This window comes from Dipteris shenzhenensis, chromosome 23, assembly GCF_047967505.1.
Source record: "Dipteris shenzhenensis isolate YYH24624 ecotype China chromosome 23, Dip_SZ_1.0, whole genome shotgun sequence".
Classification (NCBI taxonomy): Eukaryota; Viridiplantae; Streptophyta; class Polypodiopsida; order Gleicheniales; family Dipteridaceae; genus Dipteris; species Dipteris shenzhenensis.
In genome coordinates, this window is record NC_141618.1 from 29,923,691 (window position 1) to 29,943,299 (window position 19,609).

General features: G+C 42.4%; 1 protein-coding gene across 3 annotated transcripts in view; it reads left to right on the top strand.

Moving 5' to 3' along the window:
• Positions 1 to 405: 405 nt before the first annotated feature.
• The window catches only part of TH1 (thiamine biosynthesis protein), a 113,697-nt gene continuing 94,493 nt past the window's right edge, over positions 406 to 19,609 (top strand). The window contains exons 1-7 of one of the 3 annotated variants that reach the window (XM_087394793.1): positions 406 to 816; positions 929 to 1,047; positions 1,947 to 2,288; positions 2,378 to 2,452; positions 10,034 to 10,109; positions 10,230 to 10,305; positions 10,408 to 10,542. In XM_087394793.1, the coding sequence (XP_087250919.1) occupies positions 952 to 1,047; positions 1,947 to 2,288; positions 2,378 to 2,452; positions 10,034 to 10,109; positions 10,230 to 10,305; positions 10,408 to 10,542 (800 nt within the window). In that variant the 5' untranslated portion in view covers positions 406 to 816; positions 929 to 951. The remainder of the gene's footprint in view (positions 817 to 928; positions 1,048 to 1,946; positions 2,289 to 2,377; positions 2,453 to 10,033; positions 10,110 to 10,229; positions 10,306 to 10,407; positions 10,543 to 19,609) is intronic. The other 2 variants (XM_087394792.1, XM_087394794.1) reach the window with 2 other exon arrangements.

The window sequence follows — 19,609 nt, forward strand, 5'->3', positions numbered from 1 at the left end:
GGGCAAGGATACACCCACACGTTTTTGGCCCTGTAAGGGTCCTAAGGGATGAGTTGGTTAGTGAGTTGCTAATCAGGGCCATAGTTTTGAAGTTAGTTCACTTGGTCAATTTGACCTTGCAAATTATGATTAGTATGAGGCTTAAATGTGGGTTAGTAGAAGTTTAAGGGCTTCTAATGTGTTTAGGGTTTAAGGTTTTTGTTTGCTTCTCGAGGTTTTAAATGCTTTTGTCTTTTATTCCTAAAGCTTTTGTCTTTTGTTAGTATTTCTCTCTAAAGTGGAGGCTCTCTCTCTCTCTTGTATGACACCACAAATAGGCATGTCCCCACTTTTATTTAATGGCCCATCCACTACACACACACACATACACCTTTTCACCTCTTTTCTCTCCTCTATTTTACTCGTCTACCTTTCCGGATATTCCATCACCTTCACTTGCTTTTTCTCTTTTCCTTTCATTCCAATTTGCACCTATAGTTTCCTTTCACAAGTTATTCGAAATATTTATAGAGCTACTTACACTTGTGGGATCCCCACGTTGTTTATCTAAATAATTGATTCAACTTTTACGAATCAGTAAAATCTTTCCTTTTAATCATTCTCCAACTTTCAACTTTTGATGAGAAGGCCAAAGAAAGCATTGATCTTCTTGTCTATAAAAGGGCAATGGAAGACAGCCAGGTGAGACGGAAAGGGAGAGGATGGAGCTCAATTGTGGTGATGCAGTCTTAGAGATTGCATCTTCTTCGTCTCCTTCGTGAGTTTGCAGCTCAAACATTAATCGTCGTCGCACACATCACACGCCAAAGGTCTCTGGTAGCTGTTTATGCGGCATTAGCAATCACCTCAATCATTGTTTTTCTTGCATGTTGCTTTCATTGGAAAACATATCAAAGATCGGTCGTAATTTTAGCTTTGATTTTGACAGCGAACGCAATGTTGCCGTAGACTATGGAAGCAATACGCTTTACTCGCTTACGAACTTTTCCGCATTCTCTGTTCGAAGGTCCTTTCAACATTTTCTCTTCAGTCACCTCGAGGAACACGGTACGATATCCAGTCATAATTGGAGACAACTTGTTTCCTGGGTGGAGTGCAGGCCAGACATAATTCGTATTCAATGGGGCTGCAAGTTCATGGCTGAGATTGGGTTAACTACGAGTATTAGGTGGCACGTTATGTGTGTTGCGACATTGCATGTTTTAGTGACACTTTTCTTTTCGAGATATGACAAATAGCGTTTGAATGTGACAAAGTGTTAACTAGTCATGCTTGGATAAAAGTCACACCTAAGAAAATATGATGATAATTGGCAACCGAGACCGTTTAATCGATGTGGAAGTGATGTCTGCAACGGCATTTTCCTTGAGACAGAAAAATAAACTCCATGTATGTATTTGATCAAAGCTATTCTTAGATCTTGATCATTGGTAAGCGAGACCTTGATGTATGTATTTGATCAAAGTCATTTCTTGGATCTTGATGCATACTTTATGATGATTAGCAACCAAGACGATTTAATCGAAGTGGAAGTGATGTCTGCACTGGCAGTGTCCTTGAGATAGAAAAAGAAACTTGATGTATGTATTTGATCAAAGCTAGTAGATCTCGATGTATATTTTTATGTACGTGTGTATGTATTATGTATGCATGCATGTGTGCGTGTTTGTCAGTATTATACATGTTTATTCAACTAAATATAATCTTCAGCTTTCTGTCATAGGACATTAACGAGTGCTAATTAGTCCGATTTCTGTCATTAAGACCTAGTTGTACAGAGGAAAGTGTCAAACACATCTGTTTGTCATGGTTTTGTATCTAGTTCAAATCTCTAACGGTGATCATATTCAAGGTGTTGAGAGGAAAGTGCTAAACTGTTGCTTACATACATCAGTAATTCATGGTTTGATCATCTCTCTGGATCTAAAGAAGAGTATTGTGATCAGGTACAGTTTACACCGAATTTACCAATCCTACACAAATGCACCAATTGGAGTAGTAGTGCGCAAAGGCTGGCCTTGTACCAATTTTTAAAGCTATCTACAGTCAAGCAACACATGGACAAGGGAGATTGGACGTGCAAAGCCCTCTCGAATGCACCCATTAGTCAGCCTATGCATGAGCAGTGCAGACCAAGTCAGAAAATGCCTCATGTTCTCACAGTGGCGGGTTCTGATTCCGGGGCTGGTGCAGGAATTCAAGCTGATTTGAAAGCTTGTGGTGCTCTTGGAGTGTACTGTTCAACTGTGCTTACAGCCGTTACTGCTCAGAACACAATTGGAGTTCAGGTTTACATTGCCAAGAAAATAACTGAACGTTGTTGGTGTAAGAGTAAGACTGCTGCTACATGCTTAGTCTGTGGCTTGATATGCTTCAGGGTATTCATCTTGTACCAGAAGACACTGTCCTCATGCAGTTGGAATCAGTGTTATCTGATATGGATGTTGATGTGGTATGTGTAAATTTTATTGCACCTTTTTCAATTTTAATTATTTTAATCAGCATTTTGCTTGGATCTTTTGAGTGGGACATATGAAATGGTGTTTCTTTTGCGTAACTATGAAAGTTATAGAGAGAATTCACGTTAGCTACAATACTTGTGTGTCTACTTGAATCTCTCCTTTGACCTGAGGAAGTACTAGAACCTTGGCCTTGGCATGGTGACCTTCAAAGGCAGATGTATTTAAATATGTGGCCTCCTCAAGGTTGATATTTTCTACAAATCTCTCTCCCCCCGCCCTTTCCCGTGAAACCATGAGGGGAGAGAGGTGACATAGATTGTCCACAGAGGACCAATCTCAATTCGGAAGTGTCCATATAGGACCAACCCATCAAGCATACAAGCTGTGCACACACAGGCACGGTAATCTGCAGTAGACCTCCTTTAATCAAAATGACACACCAATCAACAGAACTAACCGACTCATGAACAATGTGCTAAGCATGAATAAGTGCTCATCACAAAATTGGAAAAAACACCTTTTGATCATATCAATCATGGAAATCATCATCAAAGTCCATTGAGCATATAGAGGGCCATTCTAATAATGCCAAGGATTCTTACAAGGCTGCTCGTCCTTGTGAATTGTTTTGGACGAGAACTTTACACACTTTCTTCCCAAGAGGTTTTAATTTGGAAGGAAAATCAACTCTTCGTAAAGAAAAAAGAACCTTTAAAAAGAACCCTTTGATGTGGAGAACTCATATCAAGCCCTTTAACATTCCTCTTTCATACACCTAATCTCGTATGGAAACCTAAAGTTATGTTACGGGGTTGTTCTGTTCTAGCTCTCGTGCAATCTCACATGTTGTTCGTGAGTTGTCTCCCTCACTTCCTTTTTTGCCACTTCCTCCTCCTTTAGTTCCTTTAACTTCCTTAGTTTTAAGAGTTTTTGCTTCTCGAGACTATAAAAGAAGACTACTCTACCTAGATAGATTAATGTCTTTGCGTCTTTTTTCAATAAAAGTTTTTGAAAAATATAATGTCAAAGTTCTTTTTAAACTTTAATACACTTTGGAAAACTTCTCTTTTGAGGATTTGAATCTAAATAAGCTCCATTATATACAACTTAAAACTTCGTTGGATCGCTTCTTAAAAGTAAAAGCTTCCTTTCAAAGCAAAAAAGTCTATCTAAAAATAAGGAACTCTTGATTTGTATTTTTACTTCTCCCTCTCTTGACAAGATAGGTTTAAACTCAATTTTGAAGTCTCCTGAAGTAATGAATTCTTTTCCTCATTTTGTGAAGAATTTGGAAGCATCCAGTAGTAGCTTGGAAGTATGTAAAAACTTTAGGACAAAAGGCTTTCAACTATGGAGAGATAGGTAAAAGGCTTTCAGAGCATTCAAAATCTTCTATCCTTAGAGAACCTTGTTGTTGTAAAAGTAAGAGATTCCAAAGCTTTATTGATGCTGATTTAGGACATGTAGTCACAGCTGATACCTCAATTTTGCTTTCTAGTAACTTAAGAGACCTTTTCATGAAAGGCACGAAATTTCGATTGTACTCCTTTAAAGACTCTTGCCTTTTAAAAGCTATCGATAAGGGAATCTCAAATTTTGTTTTGCAATTAGAAGAATGTTTAGGAGTTCAAAATATCTTATTAGAATGGAAAGGGAAGATTTTGAAGAAAGTTGCTTTGAAACTAGAAGAAGTACCTTCGGTTAATTGCTCAAAGCAAAGTAACCATCTTTCTAAAGAAGATGAAACTCTTCTTTGAAAATTCCATAGGAATTTTGTCATTTCTTATATGGACAAATGTTCCAATAACTTTGTTTTTATTTGCAAAAAGTTTTACTTAGAATGCCTTTTGAGAGAAGTGAACTCGTCTGCCAAAACTTACACCCTTGCCTTAGTTTCTCAAAAGGATTTGATCTCAAAACACGAGAGTTTTTGCAAGTCTTTTGGGTTTGTTTGCAATCCAAGTATCCCTTTTCTTTGTGCTACTTGGAAGTTCCACAAAACTCCAAAAAAGCCAAGATTTATTGCAGCTGCTTGTGAGACTACTTTGACGGATGTCTCTAAATGGCTAAGCTACTGCTTCAAAGCCATGTTGCCTAGTGTCCATGAACTTTGGAGGGACTTATTAAAGGAGGCAGATGTCCCCTCGCACTCAAGGTGGATTTTAAATGACTCTGTAGGAGTGATTCCTATTGTAAAATTTTTTAATTCCTCTCGAAGCATTCATGAAAAAGAGTCTTCTATTCTCCTTCAAACCTATGATTTTACCACGCTTTACACAAAGATCGAGCTGGAAGACCTGAAGTTTAGAATAAAAAAGCTAGTGGCTGAAGTTTTCAAGCTGAGATTCGACAAAGATAGATGCAAAGTGCTAAAAGTTGAGAAAACAGCCTTATGCTTTGACTTTTTGTGGCTAAAAAATAAAGATCATGACATCGGTTCTAAAAAGAAAAGATACACAAAGGTAGTAAGTGTTGAAGTGTTGGAAAGGTCACCTCCCCATCTGTAAGCCCCCAAATGAGGAGAGCGTGGGGGAGGGAGACCTACGGCAGGATGTGCCCAAAGAGAGATTACCTGGATGTGTGGATCTGGGACAGATCTGGAGCATTCATGGTTGGCGGGGTGTCCCAGGTAAAAGGCGCGATGACATCAGCAATGTACGTAACAGTACGGCGTTGCATACGTGGCTAGAGAGAGCCTGGCAGAGGGCAGAACCAGCAGGGAGAACAGGCGCTGACATGGCGGGGGATGGGGGAGCACATGGAAGCCCATATGGAGGGCTGGTTGGGCTGGGCAAAGCCAGCCAACCAAGCCCTATCTAGGGCTGGCCAAGGGCTCAGCCCCTGCATAGAATCGTGGGCCAGCAAGCCCTGGAAAAGAGAGCCCAGGAGGGCGGTTTTGTGGGGCCAGCAAAGGGCCCTATTGGGGCTGGTTGGGCCGAGCCAACCAGGTTGGTTGGGCCAGCCAACCTGGTCTGTCCAGTCGGCCCAGATTGGGACAGATTGGTCGGTTTTCTCAGCAGGCCTTAGGGCCTATATAAGGAGAGGCTCTTGGCCTCATTCAATATCCAGCAGCCAGCAGTTCCAGGGCAGAAAGGAGCAGCAGGAAGCCTATCCTTTGGGCCTATCTACAGGAGGTGAGAGAGTGCAACAAGTGCTGCAGACTTAGCTCTAGGGAGAGGTTGGACCTTGGCTGTCTTCAAGGGCAGCAAGGTGCTGAGATCATCATACATTTTGGAGAAGCCATTCACAAGCAGGTTGGAGCAGTGGAACAGGGACCTGTGTACTGTAGACAAAGCTTGGCAGGGGCTGCCCACCTAGGCTGATTCACAGGCAGTAAGGTGGAGAAAAACACACTGGACAGAAAGTCTACTTACGCTGGAGGAGCACACGGGCTCGAGTCTAGAGATAGCCAGCAGATAGGAGAAGGACCTTGTGGTAAGATCAGAGAACCACACCATTGGTGGGACTCTGGATCTCTCTCTTGTATTGTGTCCATAGTTTTGGACGGAAATATATATTTTGGTGGTTTCTCTATCTGGCTGGTTCATTGTCTATTGATGAGTCTGCACATCTAATCTATGTGACGCACATTAAGTAAAGAAGTTTGTGATTCCACACCCCACACGCACACTGTGTGAGGTCTTGGGCATTACTATAAGTCTTTCGCTGTGCGTACCCTCTGTTGGGTCATTTCTAACATGAAGATGTTTGCTCTTGGATAGATTTTTAAATAATCTTTACATCACAATAGGTGATTCTTTGTTTCAACAAATTATAGGAATCCCCATGGGCACTAATTGTGCCGTCTTTTTAGCAAACTTTTATCTTTTGACTTATGAATTTGAGTCTATGCAACGTCTTGTTTCTATCAATACCTGCCCTATCATTTTACATGAGCTTAGCCAAGTTAGGCGTTTTATAGATGATTTATTTGTACGAGATGTTCCTAACTTTCAAGACTTTATGTACAAAGACGCTTGTGCTTTTGGAGAAGGAATCTATCCTCGTGACTCTTGTGAACTGAACTATACTTCAAGGGGGGATTCTTGTGTTTTCTTAGATCTTAGACTTTCTCAATCTACCATAGGATTAGAGGTTGATATTTACGATAAACGTAAACAACCTGAATATAGTGGTTTACACATTATAAAAATGCCTCACATTGACTAAAACATTTCTGATTTGGCAAAATATGGAGTCATTTCTTCCCAATTCCATAGATTTTCCCGCCTTTGTACAACTAAAGAGTCTTTTATCACTCAATGTAGTAATTTGATCACTTTACTATTACACAAGAGGTATAATCCAAGGAAAATAATGAAAAAAGTACGCACAATCTTAGATATGAAGTCTTTTATCTATGGTGTTTCGGCCTTAGGTATGTTTAGAATGATTGAACATAAACACAAAAAGCGGAGAGCTGAATAGCCCGTTTTTCTTTTAGTTTCAAAAGAGAGTTTGATTGAGTATGCTTGTGCTTTCTAAGTTAGGAATGTAATTTTGCCTCTTTGTAGGAAGGGATACATAAGTGTAAAGGGTCCTTTTAGTTTTTTATGTTTTAAATAAGAGAGAGAGAGAGAGAGAGAGAGAGAGAGAGAGAGAAAGAGAGAGAGAGTGTGTGTGTTAATTCCTTTTTTTTTTGGGAAGATTTTGTTTTGTTTTTTGTGGGTTTCTTGACTTACTTGTTTATTTTTGCCTAGTCACCTTCTTCCTTTCTTCTTTTTTTCTTGTTTTCTTTCTCTTTTGTTTATTTGACGTATTTTAGTAAGCACTGGGTTTGCCCAAGAGACTCCACGGGTCTTTAGAAACCCAGTATAGCTGCTTATGCTTGGGCACTGATGACGACATAAGTGTTGCTTAGCTTGCTAAGTATGTCTTCCTTTTGTTTTTCATAAAAGTTTTTGTTTACCTCTTTTTTCTTCTCTTTCATTTTCCCTTTTATTTTTTGTGTAGATTTTTGGTCTTTAGAACAACAAAAAATCTAAATTTGTATGATTAGACTTATTCTAGTCTTACAAAGGTATATTATAGTAGCCTTCAACAACATGGCCGTGATGGTATTACAAAGACCTGCTCAATCTCCTCCTATGTGCATTCACAAATGAGCACTCTATGGCTGCATGCCCTTTGGGTCTTCTCCTTCTCAATTTGCTTTTTCTTTTTCATTGTAAATTTTCTTGTGACAAAATATGACCTTCCTTCCACAATGCTCATTTATTTGCATCTTCAATCTCCATGCTAGGCACGTTCTTGGCAACCATCACAGTTTCATCAATTGAATATACTGTCTTCTGCCGCCATTCGCTCTCCAATAAGAGCAGCTGACATAGGCACAGTTGCAGTCTGTTGCAGCTTTACAACGCCAGCATAATCCTCCATCAAATGGCCAATCAAGACCGCTTTGTGTGTCCTTATAGTCAACATTGGCTCCAATTGCTGTCAATTGCATAAGAGACTTCAATCTCTTCAGCAGCATCACAATGCTCTCCCTTGGTTGCATGTGTAAATCATTTAGTCGTCTTCCGATGAGCTGAACATAATGACCTCAAACATGTAGCGAAGTAAGCCCTTTCATTCCTTTTATTCCCAGCAAGGCTTCTCCTCCGTGCTTCCAACAAGGTTCTATACACTCAAAACCACACCAAGCAGTTCTTCTCTATCATGGAGACACATGCCTTTACTTGCTGGGTATCCAAACTGAAATCATTGAGCTTGACAAGACGAACAGCATTTAACCATTCACTACTTTGCTTGAATCGTCCATCTCAAATTTTGACCAAACATCAAACATATGTATATGCACGGACAAGCACTCAGTTTTGTTCTCATGGCCTTATATTCTGCTGCAAACCTTGCAATTGCTCAGGATATCCCCCCGAAAGCTCAAATACACGTTTGCCCTGTTGGAGGTGGTTGCCTCACCCCTCATTGGCATTGGAGCATGGTTCATTTGAGGGTGTCTTTGCGCTACTGACACGTGGAATTGGATGGGAATAAATCCCAAAATAAAAAATGCATTGAAGCAGGCCTTGGATATATAGGCCCTTAGCCCCTCTCTCTCCCGGGACTCCTGCAATTGGCGCTACCCTGGACACGTGGCAGCCATGCAGGGCTGCTCACATGGTATCAGACGACCCGTGTGGTTGTGTCTGGACCTGTTTGAGCTGGCGGAGATGTCGCGATCCGATGACAGCTTTAAGTGCAACTCGTGTGCCTGATCTTCAGTAGCTCTGATTGTTCCATATGTTTCCTCCCGTGGGCTTTGGCAGTGGCTACTCATGGCGTTTGGTGGGCTGGCCTTTGTTGATTGGTCCAGTCTTGTGTTTGGCTGTGACCAGGTTTGGTCAGTCCCACATTGGTTTGCCTCGGGGTTTGTCCATAGGGGGGTGTTGAAGGTGGTGGCCTCACTCCTCATTGGCATTGGAGGACAGTTCATTTGAGGGGGGCCTCGTGCTACTGACACGTGGAATTGGATGGGAATAAATCCAATAATTAAAAATGCATTGAAGGGGGCCTTGGATATATAGATCCTTAACCCCTCTCTCTCTCATCCCTCCTGGGACTTTTTGGGAGGAGAGAGAGGTTATGCGTGGCAAGGAGGGGGAGATTGGGACCCCCCGCACTCGGCGCTACCCCTGGACACATGCAGGCTGCCTACATGCCCCGTATGGCCCTCAAACCGCAAATCCATGATAAAATGGTGCAGAATACACTCTCGAAGGACTGCATGCAGCAGATCTGGCTTATCCTAACGTTTCCAAATTAGAACTAGGCATTGAGACTGATGGCCACGGAAAAGCTAGAGCACTATGAGTCCAGATTTTGAACATGCCAAAGAGAATGCAAGAGCTGGATATCAAGGACTCTTGCTATTTTCCCAATTGCAGAACCAATGGCTGTCAGAGAAAATAGGCTCCAGCAGATGCTGGGCGAAAGACAGCCAAGGATGGCCGTCAGAAGACTGAGAATAGAAGGGGCAGATTGATGCTGAAGTATTGGCTCCTGCATGCCTCAATGAGGGCTTTAGTGCCCAAAGACCTATCTTATGGGCCTTTTATAGGGCTGGATGGGCTGAATGGGAACCGTAAAACTGGCTGACCTAATATAACTGGCCTAGATCTGCCCTGCCCTGCCCTGATCCAACCTGCTGGTCGGTCGACTTGATAGGTCTGCCAACCTGTCTCCTCCATGCGGGTAGCCAGAGCCACTGCAAAGAGGAAAGAGAATTGCCATTAGCTGGTGGGAGACATATGGCTTTAGTACTCTCAGCTTGCGGGCTCTTGCTTTGAGGGTCCTCTCTCAGGTTTGGATTACTGTGAATCTGAATTGTATTCTGTTATGCAATTTGTAAATTCAATTGAATACAACGTTTTGGTTCTTTCATTCGCAATTATGTGTTGTGTATTTACCAATCCATTTGTGCATACTTACTTAGAATAGACTGAGTACGTAGTTATAATTCTGTACTTGCATCACCGTGTTTCAAGGATTTACTTGTAATTATGAGACGTTATTTGAGCTTTAGGATATAATAATCACCAGCATCTATTAGATTCTATGTTTTGTTGCAGGTGAAGACAGGCATGCTGCCATCGGCTCAAATCATTCATGCTTTGTGCAGTAAGCTTAGGTCACATGCAGTTAGAGGTACTAATTGCTCTCTTTTTCAAGCCTCATTGCACACATTGTTTTTATTACATTATTTATAGGGATGCCATAAATACAAGCAGTAACTTATGTCATTTGCTTCCTCATGAACAATTGCAGGGCTAGTTGTTGATCCTGTCATGGTTGCTACAAGTGGTGATACACTGGCTGGTCCTGAGATTTTGGAAGTTTTGTGGTATAGTTTCTTTACTGGAAGGATTTTCTTTATTAGTGCTCTGGATCCTTGTGTCTGCGAAAGTTCAACTTACATGTCTGGTATAAATATCTACTTGTGCAGTAAAGAGCTTCTACCTATGGCAGATGTAGTTACTCCAAACCTGACAGAGGCATCCGTTCTTCTTGGTGGAGAGAGTATCGGCAGTGTGTCTGATATGAAAAAAGCTGCTGTAGCCATACATCAATTTGGTTCACGGTGAGTGCTGTTTTTCCAACTAAACTACATTTTTCTGAAGTGAGATCATCCTTGTTAAGTCAAAACAAACATGAGATAGGAAGCCTAGATGAACTTGCTAAATGTGTCCACGCATCGTGAGATTATGCAAAGGGTCTATCTAAATTCTGTGAGATATATGTCGTCATACTTCAGTGTATGGTAGGCCACCTAGAATCTATCTTGCTTAGTCTAGAGAAGGTGGCTAAGTCATGTTTGTGCAGGAGTTTGATTAATTGTGGTAAGAATGTAAATTGTATTGGCTGACTATAAACACGGTATTTTTATATGGGTCTTAGTGTGTGTGGTGTGTGCTCGGTCTCCTCATCTCTTTCATTTGTACTCTGCCTACAATGTTTATCTTACGTTAATCCTTTGTGAACTAGGAGGAAGAAGAACACAGCCTTAATGAGTGTGGCTTTGCTGCATGCATCTCCTTGAGCAATGCTGGTTATTTGTTGTAATACCCTACAAATCCCATGGTGTCCAACCTGCTTGTTAGATGTGATACAGTTATGGATCTCTTGATGTATCTTTGAACCTCTTCCTCAATCGGTACAGGCATCTTCTTTGATCCCAAAGCAAAAAGAGAAAGTGAGGAGAGAAGGCTTGTGTTTTGGATGTCTTCAGCCTCATCAGTGGAAAGATTGTCCACGAAACAAGGATCGTCAGATGGCTGAGATGGTGATCTCAGAGTGTGACGTGGAGATGGAGGGAAGTCCCAGAGCAAAATTGATGCAGATTCAGCTAGTGGGGTCTTCTCAAAGGTCAGTATTTGTTTGTTATGTGTGTGTGTTGCTAAGCTAGTAAACAATGCACCTAATAATGCCCTATCAAAGCCTACAGCAAGGGGGTATATATTCTTTAGCGATATGGAGTTAATTAAGATGAAGGGACAAGTAGCCAATCACGATGTCATTATGTTGTTTGACTTGGCGTCAGACTCGTAAAGAGGCTGAAATTAAAGACTAGTCCATCTGACTATGCATATACAGTCAGGATGGCAGATGGAAGTTCAACTGAAGTATGAAACCAAAGGGCTATCTAGTTGGAACTTCGAATTGAAGACTATGTGGAGAAGCTGGATTTTGAAATGACTAGGCTTTTGTTCACGCAGATATAGCCTTGGGTAAGGCTTGACATTCTAAGAAGAATTCAGCCATAGATTGGAAAAAAGCACATTTATCAGTTCAAGATGAATGATGTGGTATATGTTTTGCGAGGTAAAAAGGATTTGTCTCAGTGACCATTAATGTCCGTAATGGAAGTTTGAAAAACTCAAGAAGAGTTTTTGTTTCTTTGTACAGCATCGGTAGAGCTGATTGATGGTCCATCGGCTAGCACTGATGTTACCCAAGATGGAGAGATGGCCAAGTTGGCTGATTAGATTGCAGAGGAGTTCTTTGATTGTTTTAGGGATGAGTTGCCTTATGGGTTATCTCCACAGCGGAATGTTCAGCTTATCTCGGGGGTAGAACTTGTAAATAGGCCTCCCTATAGGTCAAGTTCTACCGAAGAAGATGAGGTGCGAAGGCAATAGAAAGAATGTCTCAAGCTTGGGTAGGTTCGTCCCACTTTCTCACCTTTTACTTCGCCGGTGATATTGAAGAATAAAGAAGACAATACTTTTCGCCTCTATATAGATTACAGAGCACTAAATAATATCACTAGTAAGCACAGGTATCCGATGGCTCGGATTGATGACTTGCTAGATCATTACATGGAGCCAGAATTTTTAGCAAGATAGATCTTAAGCGTGGCTACCATCTGATCCGCATTAGAGTCGAGGATGTGCATAAAACCGCTTTTAGAAGTAGGTTTGAACATTATGAGTTTTTGGTAATGCCATTTGGGCTTACCAATGCTCTGGCTACATTCATCATGCTTATGAACGATTTACTACGCCCGTATATTGAGAAGTTTGTAGTACATTTTATTGACAATATTCTTGTTTTCAGCAAAAGTATTGCTGAGCATCGTGAACACTTAAGAATAGTGTTCAGTACTCTAAGGAAAGCTAGTTTGTATGAAATAAAAAGAAAACTGTACTGTGTATGGTAAGACTTGAATATTTAGGATTCATTATTACTCTTGAGGGGGTGGAGATGGATCCAAAGAAAGTGGTTGTGATACTGACTTGGCCTATCCCTCAGATTTTGACCGCTTTGCGATTATTCTTGGGATTTGCCCAATTTTATCGAAGGCATATCAAAGGATATTCCGAGATAGTATTGCCATTGAATGACCTGACCTCAGATAAAGTACCTTTTTATATGGGGACATAATCAATTGGAAAGTTTTAACGCCATAAAATAAGTTGCGGTCTCAGGACCAGTGTTAAAAATAGTTGATCCCTAGAAATTGTTTTTCATTGAAATCGATGCAAGTGGCATTGCAGTAGGAGCAGCTTTCCTCCAAGAGGGAAGGCCAGTAGCCTTTGAAAGCCAGAAGCTTTCTCCCTCTCAACCAAATTGGCCAAACTCATGAATTAGAGTTGTATGCTGTTGTCCATGCTTTGAAAACATGGAGACATTATTTGTATGGATCAGAGTTTTATGTTGATGTTGATCATGATACTCTGAAACATTTTTGTAAACAACTTGACTTGAGAGGCCTCCAAGCTAGGTGGGTAGAACTCATGCAGGAGTTTAACATGACTATTCAGTACCGAAGAGGGAAGGATAATAAAGTGGTTGATGCGTTGTCACACATTATGCATAATATGAGTTTCACGGTATTAGAGAGTGCTCTAATGGCCGAGATTAGGGACACTCAAAAGGTAAACGAGTTTGTCCAGAGCCTTTGGCCTAAGGCCTATGTGCTTAAACTCGGGGAAAAGGATGACCTGGCATCTAGAAAAGGCCAAACTTATGCAAGATATGCCATGGGGGATGGTATGCTGAAAAGAAATGGCAAGATAGTAGTACCATATCAGAATGATCTCAGGTAGAGAGTCATTCAACAGTGCCATGATAGCCCGTGCGGGGTACATCCAAGGGTTGAGAAGACATGATTTCGTAAAACGAGATTTCTTTTGGCAAAAAATGAAAAAACATATTCATGAATATGGGACACGTTGTTTTTTGTGTCAAGTGAGTAAGGCAGAGCGGGTGAAGCCACCTAGACTCTTACAGGGAATTACCACTAGGTAGGTGGGAGAGCATTTCCATGGACTTTATAGTAGGTTTGCCTACGACACAAGGTGGATATGATTCTATCCTTGTGGTGGTTGATCGTTTTACCAAGATGGCTCACTTTATTGCCCCGCAAGTGGCGGATTTGTTTATTAAACATATATTTTATCTGCATGGATTGCGCAAATCTATAGTATCGGATAGGGATGTTAAAAGCACAAGAGAGAATCGACAGCCCTGCTTCATGCTGATATTATTGGTGATCGCTTGGCTTATATTATTGCTGATATTATTACCTACTAGACCTTCTTATATAGTTGGTGAGTATGCTAGCGGGATTTCCTGTCAGAAATGACCCAACAGAGGGTACGCACAGTGGAAGACTGAGAAAAGCCCAGGAGCTCACATAGTGTGGTGTGGGGTGTGGAATCACAGACTTCTTAACTTATGTGCATAGAATAGATGTGCAGACTCATCAATAGACAATGAACCAACGAGATAGAAAAACCACCAAAATAATATATTTTCGTCCAAAGCTATGGACACAATACAAAAGAGATAGATCCAGAGTCCCACCAATGGTGTGGTCCCTTGATCTTACCACAAGGTACTTCTCCTATATGTTGGCTATCTCTAGACTTGAGCTCGCGTGCTACACCTCGAGCGTCTGTAGACTTTCCGTCCAGAATGGTTCTCTCTACCTCACTACCTGTAGATCAGCCTAGGTAGGCAGCCCTTTCTCAGCTTTGTCTGCAGCTTCTATGTGCCTCCTTCACTTCCTGGATGTAGGCCCAAGGAAGGTCCTTTTGCTGCTCCAATTTGCTGATGGTTGGCTGCTCCAGAGAATGATTTATGAGGGCCTGGAGGCCCTCCTTTTATAGGCCCAGGGGCCTGTCATAAAAACCGACCAGTCAGGTTCATACTGGCCGACCAGTCTGCTGCTGATCCAGCCCTTTAAGGGCTCTAAAGCGGGGGCCCTTTGGCCCACACTTCTAGGGCCTTTGGCCCTCCGATCAAGGCAAGGGCCCAGCCACTGCCCACTAGCAGTCCCATTTGCTGCTCCACCTGGCCTCCATGTGGTCGACCCAATCTGCTGGTCTGCTCTGCCCTTCTGCGCCATCTCCTCTGCCAGACAGCCCGCCACGCAGGCGCCTCCAGCCTGCCTATGCCGCCACCTGTGTGCCTCTTTTGCAGGCCCTTGGATTCCTGTTTTGACAGCTGCCTACATGGCAGACTGTGTGCTGCCCGTGTGGCAGCCTCTGCCGTTTCTGTGTGCTGCCCATGTGGCAGCCCCAATATCCCCTGGTCTACCTCCCCCATGCTCTCCTCATATGGGGGCTTACAGATGGGGAGGTGACCATTCCAACATTTCCATCATGTAGGCATTCAATCAACATGCTCGTGGTGACAAAGTTGAGGGTTTCTTGAAGTCAGAGAATGGCAATGATTTCTCCTAATGTGGGCTGACTTAAAAATGATTGTTGAGGATTTGTGAGGGAGACAATCTGAGAGCTAACTAGGGTTTTCTGCTTCTAGCACTGGACTCATGCTAATTAAATTGCGAAGGAGCTTCAATGGGTCCAACCTTGACAGCTAGAGAGAGATCAAAGCCGTTGACCTTTGAGGAGCGTGCTGCCTTGTTGATCCAAGAGGAAGCAAGGGCAAAGGCTGTGTGAGGATGATTGCAATGAGAAGGTCTTCAATGTCAATACCAACAGTGAAGTGAAGGGCAAGCACGTGAAAGACAAGCCCGGCAAGAAAAAGGACACTTTGGAGGACGGAGATTCTTTTGATGGAGATAGTAAGAAGAAGAAAAGAAAGGGCTACTATCGTGATATGCCTGGCAATCTGGCAAGAGATCGTCGGAAGAAAAAGGTTGATCAAAGGAAGAGGAGGAGGAAAAGTTCAAGGAGATGAGCTTGAAAAAGTGTCAACTAATGTGATACAAGGTGAGTTGTTCTTGGTGACTACACTTAGTAGTATCTTGATATGATCATAGATCCAAGGTATGACGGTGCTCATGTCCAACCAATATAGAGCACTGCAGGCTGTCAAAAAATCCAAGGTTCCTCGATAGATCAGGAGGGGGGCACATGTTGCTGAGGGCATACTGAAGACAAGGCTTTATCCATAATGGAGGATGAGGGGGTTGAAGACCACTTTGAGATGGATTTTGGGTCGGTGACTAACACTGATTGGACTTTTGGCTCCAGAACTCACTATTGTGTTGATGGGAGTAACTCATTGAGGTACTCGGCTTGTTTTGACAGCAAGCAACAAGCTGAAGACCAAGGTTATGTCATCTACCTACAATAGTATGTTTGGCATCTACCTACAATAGTATGTTTTGCAATTCATTGCTTGTTAGAATGGAGGGTGAAAACCTTCCAGATGGATACAGGAGGAGCTTTCTTAAGAGAAGACTTGGAGCTTTCTGTTGGTTGGTGGACCTGGTTGGTGTGAATAGCTCTATAGAGTTGTAGATTACAAGCATTGCAAATGATGAAGATTTCTCAGGGAGGACCAGAGGCATCTACAGACGGGATTTTGCTATGGTACCTTGATGGGATCAGGTTTTGAAATTGAGAGGAGCTTATTTCGAGCTTGTGTCTGGAGACAGCTTGGTTTAGTTCCCCTCTAGATCTACACCGCCAACACTCAGCATTGTCCATACAATTCATCGTGCTTGCTTAGCTACAGTCCGTATAGGCGCCACCACTGCTGATTGTACATGTTCAGCGCCGCCATTACTGTTGAGAGTTGCTGTCTTAGTTTTGCCTTAGCTACTGATTCGTCATCACTGCTCAAGCACCTTCGTCCATATGGTGGGAACTTGCTCGTACAGCTTGGGCATCCGTGCGTACATTGCCCATACACGGTCGTACACCTTAGGACTGTCTATATAGTCTGTATGGATTTCCTTGACAGTCCGTGTGACTTGATCCACATTTCTCTGACAGTCCATATTGTATGGAATCTGGATGGGACTGACAGTCCATACTGCTTTGTACAGCTCCAGTTGACAGCAGCTCGGTTGGCAGTTTGTACACTGCCCTACAATTTCCTAGGCTCGGCCTGCAAAGTGGTTTGATAGCAGCTTGACAATTCTAGTTCATTTTGCATTTTTGGCTCCCATTTGCAGCTTGGATCTTGCATTTGCAGGCTAGTCACCTCGGTTGTCTTCTACCCTTGTTTGAACAATCAACATTTGGGGTTTTTGGGTTTATTGACAGCACATTGTAGTAAGAGTGCCTAGTACCTACAAGAAATCACTGCGCAGATTCTGCACTTAGCTCAGATTTATGGGACATTTCAATCACATTTGCAGATATTTGCTGTCACATATTGCTTGACATTTGCAGAATTTGTAGTCAGTTTTTTGTGGGCAGCAAGCCCATTTGCAGTGATAGCCTTGGGGCTTGGGCAGTTGCATGTGTGCAGAGCCACATTTATTTACTTGGGGATTTTGCAATGGGAAGCAGTGATTTGCTTGGGATGATTTCAAGAGAGGATAAGCTCGATTGCATCAACTATCCTATGTGGTTGTACATGGTGTGCCACCTATGGTTGCCAAAAATCTTTGGGGTGTTGTTGCACGAATAGATGCAAAACTTGTCTCAGGCACGTGCTGCCACTATGCCCACTACCACGGGTGGTGGTACCATCGTTACTTCAGGATTATCTACCACTGCTGCTGTAGTGCCTCTATTCAGGACCAGATTTGATGGGATGGAGCAGATGCACAGGCACATGCTTTGATTGCCTTGTCCATGACGAGGTTTATTGTCCCCCATATTTGGTCTTGCAGGCCAGCAAAGGCTGCATGGGATCAATTTGCATCTTTTTATCAGATCAGGAATGAGGCCAAAGTTGCCTTTTTGTGCAAGCAGCTGGATGGTGTTAAGATGGAAGAAGGGGACAGCATGGATGCTTACTTGGTCAAGATCAAGGATTACAGAGAGCAGCTCATTAATATTGATGAGATTGTGCTAGATCCTCAGGTTATTTCCAGTACACTTGAGATGGTGGCCATGGGTAACTCCAACCCCTATATTTTTGATCAGCTTGTCACATTGCTTTTGCAGGAGGAGCAGAGCCATGCAAAGGGCTGCCTCCATGAATGCAGATCAAGCCTTTGCCATTGACCATAAAGGTAAAAGCAAGGGGGGAAACAATTTCAGCAAGCCTAAGAACAATGTTGGTGCATCATGTCCTCTTATCCAGGATGATGGCGAGAAGAAAAATCGATGTAATTATTGCAACAAACCTGGACATGACATTTCAGAATACAGAAAGCACATTGCCTCAGAGAAGAAGCATCAACAGCAAGGACTTACAGTATCAGATGCTTCTATTGAAGGTGAGCACAGCCACGAAGCAGCAAATATTACGCTTGATGATCGGACATTTGTTGTCACATGCCATTACGATCCTTCCAAGCATGATGCAGCTTTATCAGTTTGATAGTGGTGCTTCTTAGCACATCACCTCCCGCAAGAAACTATTATGTCCTTGGATTATGAACCTAAGCGGGGAGCAAGAGAACAAACCTGCTAACGTGTCGATGCACAGATGAGGCTTGGGGATCTTGCCTTCATGTTTGCCAGACCAGGAACACAACCGATGGGGTGACAGTGGCACTTGTCCAAAGATAGTTTAGATGCCCAAGTCTCTCATGCCATAGGTGAGTATCATCACCTTAGTCAACTGCTGCATTTGCCTCAATAAGAGTCCCTCTCTCATAAGACTCAAGATTAAATACAATGCCGTTACCATGCCCAAAGTCATACACGGCACAACGATAACCATCAAAGATCACTCTATAGCCATTTGTAGCAATGAAACATATAAAGCCTCCAAGAGAGTGATTGCATCACCTGAGACTGATATAGCATGCACTTGATCAACGCCTCTCACGAGATAAGATGTGGATTTGATACTTTTATGCCAAAAAAAAATAAAGTTTTGCCAGGATTTACATTTTCCCTTCAAAATTTAAAAGAAAAAATATAAAAAAGTACTACATTCTACCAATATTGTGAAACTAAAAAAATTGAGCTTGAAAACTTTTGCCAAGATTTTATATAAATATATAAGCATAGCTTTGATAAAAACATTCTTGCTCCCGTCTCTCTCATTGCATGGCAGTAGGTTAGAATTTCCCTTCCAACACCCTTCTCTTGAAACAGCAAACTATCAAGTTTGCTGCTATAAACATAAACCACTAGCAATGATAATATGATCTAGGAGAGCGCGCGAGTCCATCCATATATCAATGCATCATCCGTGTGCAGTGACTAGTATACTCATCATAGAAGTCTCATAGCAGATGTATTGTCAGCAAACAATACCTCGAGTGAGACATACAGTGTCACCAAGTGACTTCTAGATTCTGTGAGCCTGTTTGTTGACAAGGGGGTGGAGGAACCACCCCCCTCTTGAGCATTAGGCAATGCTCCAGACCTACGCTCTGTTGAGCTTGAAGGAGCTACAACCGAAGTCAGCTCAAAGCACAACAATCGAGTGGACTACACCACTCTGAGTGAAATCTACTAGTTCACTCGCCTCCAATAGCTTGAACCACAGACACATGGCAATAATGGATCCTAGGAACATAGATCCCGATACTTGATGTCCTTTCCAACTTGCATCACCGCAAGCTGAATCGGTTCAGCCAATCTATGCTAGACTTGGATCCTTGCCTCATGGTTCAAATCAGAAACCAACTGGCATGTACTAAATGGATTTATTGCTCGAGCCATGTCGGGCAACAAGAGCACCCAAAAGTTAAAACAGGCATGTGATACATGGATGTGCTGCTCTAGCCATGCCAGGCAACAAGAGCAATCCAATAGTAGCAAGGAATACTTATTCTGCAATTTACCATACAGCCAAGAGGAGACTGTCCATCTTTT